Source organism: Podarcis gaigeae (genome assembly GCF_964106915.1).
Source record: "Podarcis gaigeae genome assembly, chromosome: 8".
In the NCBI taxonomy this organism is placed as follows: Eukaryota; Metazoa; Chordata; class Lepidosauria; order Squamata; family Lacertidae; genus Podarcis; species Podarcis gaigeae.
The window spans coordinates 44,687,801-44,704,071 of record NC_139684.1 but is presented as its reverse complement, the minus strand read 5'-3'; the positions used below and the strand labels follow the sequence as shown (position 1 = coordinate 44,704,071).

The 16,271-nt window shown below is 39.8% G+C and overlaps 1 protein-coding gene across 2 annotated transcripts in view; it reads right to left on the bottom strand.

The window, feature by feature from the left end:
* CMTM4 (CKLF like MARVEL transmembrane domain containing 4) overlaps positions 1 to 16,216 on the bottom strand; it is a 36,550-nt gene extending 20,334 nt beyond the window's left edge. Inside the window, exons 1-2 of one of the 2 annotated variants that reach the window (XM_083753538.1) lie at positions 15,931 to 16,216; positions 15,561 to 15,776 (exon numbers count right to left, since the gene is read on the bottom strand). In XM_083753538.1, the coding sequence (XP_083609664.1) occupies positions 15,561 to 15,746 (186 nt within the window). In that variant the 5' untranslated portion in view covers positions 15,747 to 15,776; positions 15,931 to 16,216. Of the gene's footprint in view, positions 1 to 15,560 lie in introns of both variants that reach the window. The other variant, XM_083753537.1, reaches the window with a different exon arrangement.
* Between the last annotated feature and the right edge of the window lie 55 nt (positions 16,217 to 16,271).

Sequence of the window (16,271 nt, the reverse complement as noted above, 5' to 3'; positions counted from 1 at the left end):
CTGCACAAGATCTTCTTGGCAAATTGTCTATACTAATTATGACTGTCAGCATTTAAGAAAAATGAAGAGAATGCATTGCAATATGTATTCAACCTCAACAGAAGACTTCATAAGGAAGAAAATTGCTACCACTACATTTTCTCAATTAAATATCAAATTTGCTGTGTTTTATTTTTTGATAAATCAAGCAACATAAGCACTAAAAATAGTTCCCTCAAGATTTTTAAAAGAAAGAAAATAGCTTTCCTGTTTATCTGAAGAAGCCCACAAAAAGACTTATTGTGTGGTTCAATCACATAATTACTTATGATTTCACAAAAACCACTGAATAGTGAACATTTTTCCTGCTTAAGAATACCCACAATATTTTTGTAAGAATATTACACTACTAGGATTTATTACTTAAACTAGTGGTACAGCATAAGTAGTCATATACAGTATAGATATAAGTAAAATGCTTTTACACCTCCTCAAAATACACCCAAAGACATTTTTAAAAACCTCACACATTCAAATTTAGATTTATTGCTTTCATTTAACTTGGCCAATTCAATAGTCTAAATCTAAATAGGCTTCATTCCTTGTAAAGCGGGTGCATTTCTCACATCTAACACAGCTGGCCTAAATACAAATATTTCAGTAATATGGCTTCAGTGCATCCCTGCCTCTCCAAGAGGAAACTATCTTTCATCACAGCAAAAATATGATTAATTTTCCACCTGGCATCACTAGGGCTGGATTTGCACATGTCCATAGGTGCACTTTTTTATTCTACCCATGGAGTCCTCTGTCATGTACACAGGAATGCAAGAAAATGAGTCAATCCAATTAGTTCTTGTAATACATCAACAGATTCCTCACCCCTGACAAAAAGCACCTACCGGTACATGCATTACGGAGAATTGCTTTTTACAACAAAAAACATGGCACAGTCCCACTTACTTTCAGTGGAAGCCTCACAATTGTTTTGTGATGCAATTGCAACATGTGAAATTGTACCAGAAAAAATATTAAATATCTTTAGTGAGGCAAGCAAATCAAAGCCCAAAACATTCCAAAGGGCTGTCTGCCATATCAAACACTGTCATGCATGGCTGCTGTTTGATAGTGGGGAGGCAGGAATTAAATTAGTTACATGGGCATTGTTGTTGCTTTATTCTGACAAATATGCTTCTTCACTCTTGTGACTTTTAAGTTAAGATTTCTTAATAGTTCAATCATAAGTTGTCATACTTGATCTACCATCCTTTGAAAAAAGTATACAACTAGTGCAAATATTAACCAACTGTTGTTTAGCAGCTGCTTTGCCAGTTTGGCTATTTGGCTTGCAATGAAGTCTAATGTTGCCCTGTGGTAAATAAGTCGGCATCCTCTTGGTGAAAATTTTCCTTTCAACTACACTAAAATTAGCAACCATTTAAAAGTATTGTTGTCATATTGCTGATGAAGAGACTAAATATATTATTATATAAGAATATCACCTCTTAGAAAATTATATTTAAAATAGGATTGCATTTGTAAAGTGCTATTATTAAATTTTTATATACATTTATATGCATTTATTGTTTCTAATTAACAGTACACTGTGGAATCAGAGGCATAAGTATGCAGAGAAATACTGTTCACATGTTCTTGGATATTATAATAGTCCATGTCACCAGTGACATTGCCCAATCTGATGGTGATGATGATTCTGTTATTTGCATTTGAAACATAAACATGTGTTCTTCATTATAAAGTTTGTCCAAAGCATAAGGTATGCTGATGAATGCTGTTAACTACATGTAAAATCTAAGTATGAATTTTTATTTTCAACACAACTCCCCCCCACACTTTGAACAGAAACCTCGGAAACAACTTCCACCGAGGATAAAGTGAGGTAACTCATAACTCCTTGTAAGCCATTTTTGTTGGATCTGTGGTAGGCTCTGCATTAGCAGTGAAGGTATATTTTGCTGTGGCTCTATAAGCTTATGAATGTAAGCACAAGACATCTCCTTTCTTCCCCATAGCCACTTTTGATACAACAGGTTTTCTTCTAAAGTCCCCCCCCCCGCCCTTAACAAATGATATTTTAAGTAGAGAAGGCTTTCAATGTTCCAGTTTGTATGTACAGCAATGGAGGCAACAGAGCTGAAACATTAATAGGACTTCACACTTTTTCTTAGCTTTAAAACCCACTGATGTAGTGATGAACAACAATTTATTGCCGCATGAACAAGCTTGGGTTTTTTTGTGTTTTTTTTAAAATAGTATTTATTGAAGATTTTCAAATATAACAAAAAAAGAAAAACATCCAAAATTTAAGACCTTATTTTCATTGGCATCTTTCCAGGACTTCCCCTCCCCTCCCCCTCTTGTATTCCAATTCTTTCAAATAAATTCAACAAATTCTTACCCCCAATTTTAAACTTATTATCATTGACCCAATTTAAAAATATTTTCCCATCCCCTAAAATCGACCTGTTCCCTTCCACGAGTTCCCCTCTTTAATATGCAATACAGATTAGAATAAAAAAAATAAAGAAAAAGAATAAGATATAATTTAACACCCTTTGGATTCCAAATTTCCCTCCCCCCTTTCCCGGTTGCGTTCCCAATGTCCATCAATGTCTACTGTCGTCCTGGAGCTCCTACACCTAAGCCATAGTCCTTCACCAGTCTGCTTTGCCGTCTTTTTAATAGTCTTTACCGTCTTTTGGTCATTTTTAGTTTCGAATGTCCAATCTTGGAAGGAGTCTGTCTCAAAAAGGTCCATTTTTTCCATCCAGATCTTTGTATTTAAGAGTAAAACCTCCAATTTTATTTCTTTAGACCTTTCAAATCTGGATGTCCCAAATGTTCCCACTTCCAACTTTGTCCAGTTCTTTTTATTCTTGTTGTTCTTGTTGATCTCTCTCCTCCTTTTTTCCCCCCCTGCTCTCCTGCATAAATGTTCTAATTCCAAAAGCTTCTAATTCCTCTGCAGAGGCTTTGTTATTCAGGAACAAAACATTACGTCAAGTCCCTTCCATTCTTCAATAGATAAATCTATTGTCTCCTTTAGTGTATAGACCTCTGTAGACAAAATAGTGTTCCATTTCTGCAGTTTCCCAGGAGATAAAAAGTCCTATTCAAATTCCATGCCAGCAATACTTGTAGTGTCCCACAGCTCCTCTAGAGGGATTATAGTAACTCAGTTTCCTTCCAAATCACACCCCACAGTCAAAGTAACTTGTTATTCCTTGTTTTAAACAATTTATATCCAATTTGTAACAAATGTAACCGGCAAAGTCCTTGTAACAAAGTTCTCTTTTTGTTCTTCCGCTTTGACAGCTCCTTTGACAGCTGTCAAAACCTCTATTTCTCCTCTCCCGGCGCTCTCACGGATCGCTCCCGGGGTTCGGGGGGGTTGCATTTTAATTCACATTCCACTTTTCTCCTCCAGCCCAGTCTTATAATTTTCCATCGCGAAATTAATAACTTTCTCAAAATAAGGTTGCACTCGATCTTAGTTGTCAAATCCTTTGCTTTAACTCCTCTACAACAGGGGGGAGGCTGACTTCCTTTTTGCACCTCCCCCGCTCGCTCCGATTTTTTTTTAAAAAAAAATTCCCCCTTTTTAATCCAAGTTCCAATTACTCACGGGTTATTCTTTTAAGGCCAAATTTTCAATGGAAGACATCAGCGCTCTCCGTCGAATGGCATGCGGCTTCGCTCGGCAGGGGAAGCGGAGGACTCATAGCACACACACACCCCTGTCACCCGCTCCGCAGCCTTTAAAAAGGCTCCTTCGCGGGTCGGGGGGCGCAAACAGTGCCCGCCGAGTCACCATGCCCATGGGTTTCAGCACCCATGGTTTTTGAGGGTCCCCGCGTCGCCGGCGCGGTAGGACCCAGCCCCTGCCGAGCAGGCTCCCTCCGGAGCTCGGAGGGAGTCCGCCATTCGGCGATGGCGCCAACCCGGAAGTCCGAACAAGCTTTGGATTCATGTGTTTCCTCCTTCAGTATGGCTATGAGGAGATCAGAAGCTTTCAATTTCAGCATTATGCCCAGGACTGAACATACTGCGGTTATACCCAACTGTGGTTTGTCTGAAGCTGACTTGTTTTAACTAACTATAGTTAAAACTAACCACGTTTTGTCTAGATTTGAATCTAAAGCTTAACTGATTGTTCTAAAATGGAAAAGAGACGTTTCAAACTATTCCTCCCAGTCACTGGAGCGGGAGTAAAGGTAAAGGTAAAGGGACCCTTGACCATTAGGTCCAGTCATAATCGACTCTGGGGTACCTATTTATCTACTTGCACTTTGAGGTGCTTTCGAACTGCTAGGTTGGCAGGAGCGGGGACCGAGCAACGGGAGCTCACCCCATCGCGGGGATTCAAACCACCGACCTTCTGATTGGAAGTCCTAGTCCAAAGTTCACTGTGGCTAGTTCCTTTAATGATAAGCCATAGTTTATTGTTACATCAGAAGGAAGTCACACAGACTAAAGAAGAAACTCAGCTATATCCTTAGATTAAGAACTCTAACTTTATACAGGAGTCTTATTTTAAGATTTTTCTTAAGTAAATAACAAGTATTCAAATTACATTGCCAGAGAAGGAAAAGTATTTTAATGAGAAAATAATCAGGAGCACAGTGTGACCTGAAAGGACCCCATTATACAAGAATTTTAACAGCTCAGATAAAAGTATTCACAATCCTAAGAATCCAGAGTTGTAATCTGATGGCCCCCTCAGATGCCATGCCTTAAAAGGCAAAATGGTCTAGACATACCAGAAAAACAGAATCTTACAACAAAAGCAAAAAAGATAAAAAATACTGGCCACAATACTAAGAGCACTCTCAGTTATACCAAAAATGCTGAATAGTTTCAAGCTTGCCCTGCCATTTCCTGTGCCAGCCCCAAACTCCATTAAAAGCACTATGCGAAATAAATTAATAATAATAATAATTTGGCCAAAAGGTAAAACAGAAATTATCAGGCTTACTAGAGGTTTTGGTTTCTCCTCTTAAACCTTATGGAAAGGCACGAATATCAAGTGGATATCATGTTTCAATTACAATTTTTGTATCTAATAGAAAGTCGAACATTGCTTTCTAATTATAGGTATAGATGTGGATCAGGGGCCAGGAAGTCCCTAAAACAATGAGGAGCCATTTCTAAAACTCAATACTGTCTTTGGATATTTAATGACTGCACCAGCACTTTGAATGAAATACAGTGCACGAAACTTCAACAATCAGTTTTTGCACTCATTAAATACTGAGCTTAAGTAAATACCAGAATTACTGTTTTAAATAAATTTAATTTGAAAGAATAACTGATCAAGATGCGACTCCATACATGCTCCAGGAACATTTGTTTACAAATAAGTGAACTAGAAACAACAAGTCTCAAAATAAAACAAAAATGTTTTTGGGACACAGTGTGTTATCTCTTAAGAGATAAACACCTGCAAACACACAAAAAACAACAACAACTGATGGTCTAGATTCCAAATGATTCAGCCTCAAGATGAACTGAGATACATCTCTGAGGTCCTTCTGGGTTTCGATCGTTCGGGAGCCAAAACGTTCGAGAACTAGGCTGTTTGAAAACTAAGGTATGACCGTAGTTGCACCCAGTAGTTTTGGAATGCCCTCCCAGCAGATGTCAAAGAGTTAAACAACTATGTAACTTTCTGTAGACATCTGAAGGCAGCCCTGTTTTGGGAAGCTTTTATTCTTTCCCCTCCTGTATTTTTGTTGGAAGCCACCCAGAATGGCTTGGGCAACCCAATCAGATGGGTGTGGTATAATAAGTAAACCATCATCAGTTACGGGGCTTTACTTTCAGTTAAATGTGCCTGATAAGACTGTCAACATTATAGCCTGATCCTTTGCATTCTTTTTTGGGAGTAAGTTTCCATGAGTTCAACCGTGAATGGGGCTTAATGCTTAAGTAGGTATGTACAGGATTCCAACTTTAACATTTCAATGCAATATTTTAGAATGAAATTGTAAAATGGCAAGTCTTTTCAGACTAAAGGAAACACTTCTTGCTTTTGAACTACAACTATATGTTACTTCAGCATAGCAGAATCTGAGGAGTTTCTTCAAACTTAATAATCCAAAAATGGGGCAACAAAAAACAGCTTCCGCCTATATTAGGTTATGTGGGTGACGACTCTTTCCCTGTTCATTTTGATTTTAGAAAAGTTGACATTAGCAGGGGTCAGGTATACAGAGAAGTGAATTAAAGTGGCAGAGAAGGTGATAAAAGGAAGAAAGTGCACAAAATAAGAGAAAAATTAACAACTAAAAGTGCTCAAAAGTTTGAATACATGAAATATTGGTTCACTTGTACTGGAAAAAAAATCGTATACCAACACCTCAATGAGCAATATATGGTGTGACATTAGCACTATTCACTAAAATATCAAAAGGGAAAATGCAGGGGATCCCAAGTACCTGGCTGGGGGTCTACAGTGGGTAAGGAATAACAACAACAACAAAACCCTTATTTTCTCTCTTAGCTAGAAAGCTATTGTATCTTTTAATTTCAAACTGAAGGAAGCCTTGTAAAAAGTTCCAGTTACAGATAGGTAGCCGTGTTGGTCTGCCATAGTCAAAACAAAAAAAATTCCTTCCAGTAGCACCTTAAAGACCAACTAAGTTAGTTCTTGGTATGAGCTTTCGTGTGCATGCACACGAAAGCTCATACCAAGCTCATACCAAGAACTAACTTAGTTGGTCTTTAAGGTGCTACTGGAAGGAAGTGTGCATGCACAAGAAAGCTCATACCAAGAACTAACTTAGTTGGTCTTTAAGGTGCTACTGGAAGGAATTTTTTTTTGTTTTGCAAAAAGTTGTCTGCCTGGTTGACCGTGGCAAGTAAAACACAATTAGAGGTGACAGGCAAGGGATTTTTTTCAAGGTTGAATTAAATTTGGAGAGCTTATCTGCACAGCTAATCATTTTACTAGGAGTGACTGTTTTTCCATGTTTGACAACTGAGCTCCAACAAATACACTATCAAGCTAAGGCTAAAATCTAGCTTAAAATATTCTCCACCAGAAAGCTACAGAAAGATAGCATGCCTGATTCTGCAACTGTATCCAAGAGTCTGTTTCAGAAGTGGGGGGGGGGAGAGAGTCAGTTTGAGGGTTGTATTCCCTTCTGTGTAACCTTTTGGGGGGCTACATACCACTTCTAGATGGGACCAGAAGGTAAATTAGGTGGAGCAATGAATGTAAATGTTACCTTTGTAGTAGAATAGTTTCTACACACACACCCTCTATCCTCCCTCCCTGCAAGCATGAGTTGTTCAAGTTCAAGGACACCTTCTAGAAATGCAAAAACTCTCAAGAAGGCATGAAGAGGGCCAAGTGAAGTGTGGGGCCTAGGGCCAGGGAGGGTGGGGTACAAATGTATTATTATTAGGGAAAATTCCAAAAGCCAGATAGAGATGCTTGGAGGACAACATTCACCCACCAGGGCCTAATTTTCCCTACACCAGTCTATAACAAAAAAAGAAAATATGTGAAAAGTATTTAGTTCATATCCTTGGCTCAGATCTTCTCTGTGAAGCCCAAACCCTTAGCATTATATCCTATAGCTTTCAGGACCTTTGCTGCTTTTATTATAGCAAAATACTCTTTCATTTTTGTAGCATATACAGTACTCTCAATCCCATGTTGTAGTTAATTGAGATCAAAAGGACAACACTTTTTCTTCCTGAAGGTTCTCAAAGTAATTAATTCTAGTAAGTTGTAAACATGTCCAAGAGGCACTACAGGATAATATGCTATAATTTGAAGATTCGGGTACTTAATTGCATAGTTACCAATCCACAGAAGCATCAAGTCTCAAAAGCTAAAGCAACAAATAGCCACATAAAGCTCAGTTCAACTGCTGACTGCACAATCTCATTCAAGTACAGGGCAAAAAACAATTAAAGGACAATTAAATAGGCTACAAAAATCCCTAAGTATGACAAAAGTATGGCTAAGTATTGAGGGATAGCAAAATAATAGAAGGAACTGCATTAGGGCTACATGAAAGAAGTTAAATAAAGTAGGCTTTGTTTAGATTATCTGAATAGATGCTTAAACCTTTTTCTCTTTCATATTATATTCCATTTGTTTTGGTGTTACCTTCCACTAACTTTTTATCTGTAATAGAATGAATAGGAATCATGAGAATAGAATGAATAGCAACCAAGTGAAGAAGCTGCTGTTTGTGGAAATTGAGTGAAATAGTGGAAGTTAAATGCTTGGGATGAAGATGCAACATTGGGACTCCAAAGAGATTGCTGGGATGAGGAAAGCAGCCTAAGATCTTGTGAATTTCAGCCATATGAAGATATCTCCTTTAGATGCAGACATTCCAAAGCAGGAAGGGGAAACTGTAGCCCTCCAGATATTGTCAGACTCCAATTCCTATACACCTCAGTTTTCCCAGCCATCATAGTTAATCATAACTTCTGATGGGAACTGTACTCTAGTAGTATCTGGTGGGTCATAGGCTCATCAGTATTTTCCTAAAAAACAAACTCAGAATGCAGAGAAAGCGTATTGAAACTACTTCTATTCTTTCTTGACTCTCACCCATTCCTTTCCCAAATGTCTCACTCATTAGAGCATGACATATACTATTTGACTCAATTGCACAGATCTCAGGTCAAACTAATAACTCAACCAGAAGTGGTTCTGTGCCAGCAACATCTAAACATCCTCTTTAACCCTTTGCTTACTGCAATATTGAGCCATAAATAAATAAATCCACAATTAGTCATAATTGTACACTATGTCCCTTTCCCTAGTTTCAAGCAGCAAGAGTTCCCTTTAAGAAACACAGAGTCTAGGCTTGTGGAATGCAAACTTTAAAATCAAATCAATAAGAGGCTGAGAGGACTCCACCTATTTGAGGTTTAGAGATTGTCGTTAACTTTGCACAACGAAAATACCTTGTATGGCCTTGTATGGCCTACACACATACAAAAGCAAGAAGTCGGGCAGAGAAAGAGAAAGCTTTGTGGCAAATTACTTCAACATGTTCAATATACCAGCAACAGTATTTTCTACCAGATAACCTTTAGCTAACAATTCAAAACAGGCACTCAATGCTACAATCTATAGAACATGACATGCTTTAGGGAAGTAATGCACTACAGGAGATATTGATAAGTGCATTAAAATCCTGGACTGCTCAAATAATAGCTCTTGACTGTGGTTTGGACACACTCAGAACACTTCAGCAGCTTTTTCAAAGGACTTTTGAAAAACTACCTTCTACCCTTGGCTGAAACAAAGCCACACAAATGTGTTTCAAATTATGTCCCAAAAGTACACCCTTCCACTGGCTGGTTTATATATATTTCATATTCCCTACAGTTTTGAAGCTTCCCGCCATAATGTTTAAGCCATCTGCCAATAACATGTCAGAAGGCCTCCAAAGCTGTAATAGTACTAACTATATCATATTTTTTTCCATTGGGTGAGGAGGCCTCTAGCAGATCTTTTCCAAAAAGATCACAAATTTCTAACAAAATGAAGGTATGAAAGATACAAATTTCCACTTGTTATTTCTTTAGCCACCCAAAACAAGTCCAAATGAATCCTAGAGAACACAGAAAACACTGATGACCGAGGCATGTACAACTTGTTGAGAACCCCTGCAACTAGAATATCTCCTAAACTTCCAGTATCAATCGTTTCATTTGCCTAGTAATCTTAAATCAAATGGTGTCAGTGAAGCCCAGTTAACACCCAGGGTATGCCCCGGATTAAGACACTAGACTGCAATTTAGCAGAAGATGCAGTTTTAATTTTAACCAGAACAAGGCAGCTTGCATGTTGCTTTTGACAACCAATAATTTGTTTCTGATACATTTGGAGATCACAGTAAGAGTCCCATTCTGCTCTAAAAATAATTTCATATTCTTCAATCACAAACCTTGCATTTCACAGCTCCAAAAGCAAGCTACACAGTCACGCATTTCACACAATTTGCATGGCTTCACAATGTGGAAAGATGTGCACAATGCACATCTGTCTGTGTTGTGAAGGGATAAGAAAAACAGGAGTTGGATTCATGGAAAAATGTTGAACTCAAGGAAATGGGTCATATGAACAGTCAGTGAGACACTGACGGAAAGCTATTACACGAGGAATGATTCTCAACTGAGCCCTGGAAACCCCTATCTGATGGAATATTCACAAAGATCATTTCTATTTTCAACCACCAACTTGGTATGAAAAATAACATTATCTAATTGTCCCAGTTTGCACATAACATTAAGCCAAACCATGGCTAAGTTATCAATGTGTGAGCATGCAGGAACTCAAGAGAAAACTGCAATGCTTTACTCTTCACCTTGTCCCACAACTGCTGCACTTCCCAGAGCTATCATTACATCCCAACACCAGCTTGTAGTTTATCTCCTGTAGATAAACCATTAATGGTAAGTCAAGAACAAAACTTGCTTTTTCTGGATCAAGACAAATCATGACCCTGGGTTCTGACAGAATAATAATAATAATAATAATAATAATAATAATAATAATAATAATAATAATAATTCTTATTTATACCCTGCCCATCTGGCTCGGTTTCCCCAGCCACTCTGGGCAGCTTACGACACATATAAAACATAGTAAAATATCAAACATTAAAAACTTCCCGATATAGGGCTGATAAGCCAACCATGAAGCTCTCAATAACATAGCAGCAGCAGAACCAGGGGAGGAGCAAGGTGGCCATGATTTTTCCTGTGGGTATCTGTATGCTCATTTGTTTATGTCTGCTCTGCTCCCTGATATAAATGAATATTTGGTATGAAGAGGCATATTATGTAGAAAGGCAAGTTAAGCATTACAGAATTAACCAAGTTCTGAATTGCCACTGAAACCTTTCTGGTCTTTTATGGTATAAAAGGAAGCCACACAGCTACTCCTTCCATTTCACATGCCCTGAAATTTTCATTGATTAATGCTTCTGACTGCCAGGTTTTCATGTTTTGCTCCTTAAATATAAGGGCTATAAACTTATTCTTTAAAATGGAAATGCAAATACTCAAAATTCTCCTCAGATAACTGCACGCCATGGTCACAGTAAACTCTGAATGACGTCTCCATCAGTACCCATTTAAAAACATATATTTTTGTGGCATGCTGACACAATAGTTTCAGCAATCCCAATCTGTATTAATCTCACCTTTTGTTTGTGAACTCTCTGCCGCTGGTCTGAGTTTAAATAAAATGTTAAGACATTTGTTTCACTGCCTTTGAAAACAGTTCAAAAACTGCAGCTCATACCAAATTTGGCAGCCAGTTTATTAACTGGGACCATGCTGTCTGAGCACATAAACACCAATTCTAGCTCAACTACACTTCCTGCAAATTTGTTTCTGAACCCAATTCAAAGTGCTGATTTGACCTATAAAGCCTTATAGAAATGTCTGAAGGGTGGCACTAAGAGGCTGGGTCTTTCCAATGGTAGCTTCCCTACTTATGGAAACACACCAACCTGTCATCTAAGAGGTTTCTCCAAACATACACAGATCCTAAAATTATTTTAAACGAATGGAAAAGTTAGCAGCACTTTAAAAAAAACAAAAAAAAACTAGTAAACCAGGGAACCAAGAAAAAGGAAAATTGGGCCTTCAGCCATCCCGTATCTAAACAAGGAGTAAAATTATCTGGATCACACATGTATTTAAATACCACTCCAAATAAATTTATGCAGAATGCTTTTTCTTTTTTTACAGTAAAGACAAATTCACACAACTAGAGTCTCCCATTATCAGACCCTACACTATTCTAGGAATACAGATACAAATAAATTATATGGGTGTGGCTAATGATATGGTTCCTTCAAACATGAACAGTGTCCTAAGTGACCTTCCAATTCAGGATACATTCCAGTGACCATCCAGAATGCTTTTATGTCTCTTGCTAAAGCTAAACACAGTTCAAGCCCCACAACTGGAATAAGAATTCTGAGTATTAAAATATGCAAATTTATAGGGCCGTTTATACATTATCTGTCCCTATAAACGCCTAACTGCAGCTTTTGTACCAGCTGAAACCTCTGGACCAGGCCCAAGGGTAGCTGCACAAACAGTGCATTGCTGTAATCAAGTCTTGAGGTTACCAATACATTAATCACGGTGGTCAAGCTATTCCAGTGCAATATTAGCTGGGGTTTGCTTACGAGCCATAACTCATAAAATCACCATGGTATGGTGTGCAATGGGAAGAGAAAGTACACAAACCCAAAGTTCCTGGATGATTATGCATGCAACACCAAACTATGGTTTACTGTCAGAACATTTTTTTGTGCTCCTTTGATCTGTACTTCTGAGCTTGAAATGTAATTTAAAAAATAGCCTGTATTCCAGCAGCACATTGTTTAAACACACTGATAAGAAGAGTGGCACCTAAGCAAAGCACACAAAGACAAGCAACACTAAGCCAGTATAAATACCCTCTCTCTCACACATATCCTTTTGCCAATTATATTTACATCAAGAGACACATGGAAGATAGAATATGGACACAATGTTAGGATATAAATCTGAGGTGCCACTAAAAGGTTACAATTAGCAAAACACAAAATGGCACCAAGCCAGGAAAGCAGAAGCTAATGTTCACAAAAATAAACAATACTATAGCAGACTCAATACACAAGATTTTATTTTAAATATTTTATATCACTATTTTTAAAAATCAAAGCAGTTCACAACATAAAAACATACACTAAAACCATTTTAAAAAATTAAAATATCAGAATTACTTTGTAAAAAGTCAGTAGAATTCAGTGTTAATGATTAGGATTAGGTGTGTTTTCAGGAAATGTCCAGAGCATGCTACTGTCATTGTTCCCAAATAATTTGGGGGGGGGAGCATCCCAGAGGAAAGGTACCACCACAGAGAAGGCCTGTTTCTGACAGGTGACAATTTGCAGTTCATGGCACAGCTAACAAGGTGTCCCATGAAGATGCAATTGGTCTGTACATGAGGAGGCAGTTCTGTACATAACCTGTAACATTAATCACATTCTGTACTTTTCACGTTTAATAATCATCTACCACAACTATTTTTATGACTCCCAACTTATACTATCATCTTTTATGCCAGAAAACAATGGGGGCCATCATAACTGATTCCAGCCACAGAAACATTTTGAAGTCACACTGCACTTGATCCACATGGCTTGTGATTGTGCAGATAGATCAACAATTGTCTGATCACAGGAAAGTACAAGTCGGCAACCTTGATTTCAACCCTTGCTAAATCAGCTGATCTTATCAATGCTATGATCTATCAGAACAAGGATATTGAGACTTTTTTATCACAAAGAGGCTACAATATGTCAGCTTGTGCTTTTTAAAACAATAGTTTCTCAAGAACATATTTAGTATGTAGAAGGCACTACCCTTTCCCCCTTTAGATTACAAGCTTCTTTTGAACACCTACATATGAATCACCTGACCAGTATCTGGCAATGGTATTCCACAAGTGTTTGCAAAATGTATGTAGATGGAAGTCAAGTTAAATACCCCCCCCCCAACAGCTGTAGCCATAAATGAAATTTTCCTGGTACTTCTAACTCCTCCAAATCAAAGGGCCACAGAAACATGAAGATAAAAGTATTTTAATGGTGCAGTTCTGTGCAACTTACATGAGAGTTTTACTGAACTGGTACTTAATTCTGAGTAAGCATACATAAGACATATTGTGGCACAAGTCTTTATAGATCAAAAGACTACTAAGTAGATTAATGATGGGAAAACTCTGACCTTCCAGATATTGTTGAACTACAACTCCCATCATTTACAGTATAAGCATTGGCTGTGCTGGGCTGCACTGACAGGACAACAACATGTGGAGGGCCACAAGTTCCTTATCCCAGAAGTAGACTGGGTGCATGTCACACTTAAAAGACTAAGAAGATGGCAGGAATCATTGGGTCAAGATGAGAATTCAGACCGTGCAAATATATCCACCCAACACACCCTAGAAAAACAGGAAAGGGTAAGAAGATGGAACAGGTGACCTTCTAACATCTAACTGCTGTTTTTTCATCCAGTCACAAAAGGTGACCTTGAAAGATTACATAAATCATCACCTATCATCTAACTGCTTGCTCCCTTTCCCTCCCTAATTCAAATTCTTGCCCAACACGATAAACTCTGGAAGGAATGGTGGTACCATTGCAGAAAAGATGGGGAAATATGTATCCTTCCCAAAAAAGAAAAAAACTTAAGTAACAGTCAGAAGAATAGAAAGGGAAAGGCCAGTGTTACCTTACTGATGAAATACCTAGAGAGAATCAATACATAGTTGTGAAATTTGCCTTACATTTAAATCAAACATTTTCAAAGAGGGATGATTGGGGCAATATAGAATGCTGCATTTATTTTAAATGTAACCCATCCTTCCTCTCAAAAGGGGTCAGACAGGTTTACTTCTCTAAATCTAAGTCTGGTAGCAGTTGACAAAAGAAGCCTTAAGGAGCACCTTAAAGACTAAATGATTTTATGTGACAGAAGCTTTTGGGAACTAGCATTTTATCTGATGCAAGTAGCGTTATCCTCAGTTGCCAGAGAGACGCCAGCTGTTGAGGAATGTAAGCAGTTTAGCTAAAATAAAATACATGAACTGCACCTTATGCATTTCATGGTCTTTTGCTCCATTTTTTTACAGGGTCTTCTATGCTCCCTCTCCCCCAGGTATGTGTGTATTTGCATCTCTCTACCAACTGGATAACACATCATGCATCTGGAAAAAAAGTGTGTGCTAGTCTATGAAAGCTTCTGCCACAATGAATCTGTTACATCTTTTAAAAAGTTATATCTATAATCTGCCTGCTGAAACAGAAATCCCACTGAGTTCAATGCAGTTCAACCCTGGGAAACTGGATATAAGATTGCAGCCTTAAGGTACCCCAGGTTTCTCTCCTTTTTTGTTGGCATCTGCCTAATACATTATTCATTTCAGCTGTTTTTATCCCCCATCCTCCAGCAACAAATATGGCTAACAAGTTCAGCTAAGAAACCCAGAGTGTCCACCACCTTAAAAAAAAAAAAAGATTTTAACAACCACCTTAGGAGGTAGATCAAGCTGACTGGCCCCAAGGTCAAACAGGGAGCTTCAGTCCTGATTTGGCACTCTGTAACTACTACTACTATTACACTCGAAGCTAACCCTGTGGTATTTGGCTGGAGTGGTAACAGCACATCTGGAGCCTCCAAGCCCATTCTCTAAATATGGGAATCCGCGAGAGTCTCTCTGAGAGAATCTTTTAGGTTGAAAAAACATGCCTTCTCCACTGGAGGGGGGCGGGGGTGGGAACAGCAATCACCATGATATGTGGCCATGGGTCAAAAAAGAAGGAGGGCGACCCACACAGGAGGGCGATATTAAACCCCAAAACTCTCGTGTGTGCGTGTACGTGTGTACGTACACACGCGGACACACACGTTAACCGCCGTGACGATAATAATTAGAAACAGCGATAAGGAAAGGCGAGCCCCACCCAGACTGCAAACGACTCTTCCCCCCCCCCCCCTCGCGGCTCGGTACCCACCACTTGGGCGATCTTGAGCCTTCCGAAGATGCCCCTCAAGTAATCGGGGTCGCAGCGGAGGCCGCGCAGCCCGTGGCCGTGACTGACGGGCTCGGTGGTGGGCTGGTAGGGGCTGCTGGCGCCCGAGATCATGGAGGTGCTCGACGCTTCCCCGTCGAAGCCCTCCAGGTCCTCGGCGCGCCTCATGTCGCGGTTGCTGCTGCCTCCGCCGCCGCCCTCCTCCTCCTCCTGCGCCTGGGGTGGAGTCGGGGCCGCCTGGGAACTTCGGCTGGCAGAGGAAAAGAGGAAGGGGAAGGTCTCCTCCTGGCTTCAGGCGGCGGGCGGGGAGGGCGAGGACAACAACAACAACGGTGGTGGCGGCGGCGACAACGCCGAGGAAGCGGGAGGCATGTTGGGTCGCCGCCGCCGAGGCTGCCGAAGCGAAGCGGACCGCCCTGCCCTGCCCGCTTCGATCCCGTCCGCCGCGGGCGTCTCCCCTCCCCTCAGGCCGGCCTTCCGCCTCAGGAGCCCCACAGCGGGCGGCGTCGCCTGGGTCTTCGCTTCCCGCCTCTCTCACGAGGTGAAGCTGCAACTGCGGCCACCAGAGACGCCGCCGCCGTTCCCGCTGCCTGCCTGCCTGCCTCTCTCCCTCTGGGACTTGCCGCTGCTCCTCGTCGGCGGAAAGGGAGGGAAGAGGAAGAGGGAAAGCCCGCCCTGAAGCGGAGTCAAGAA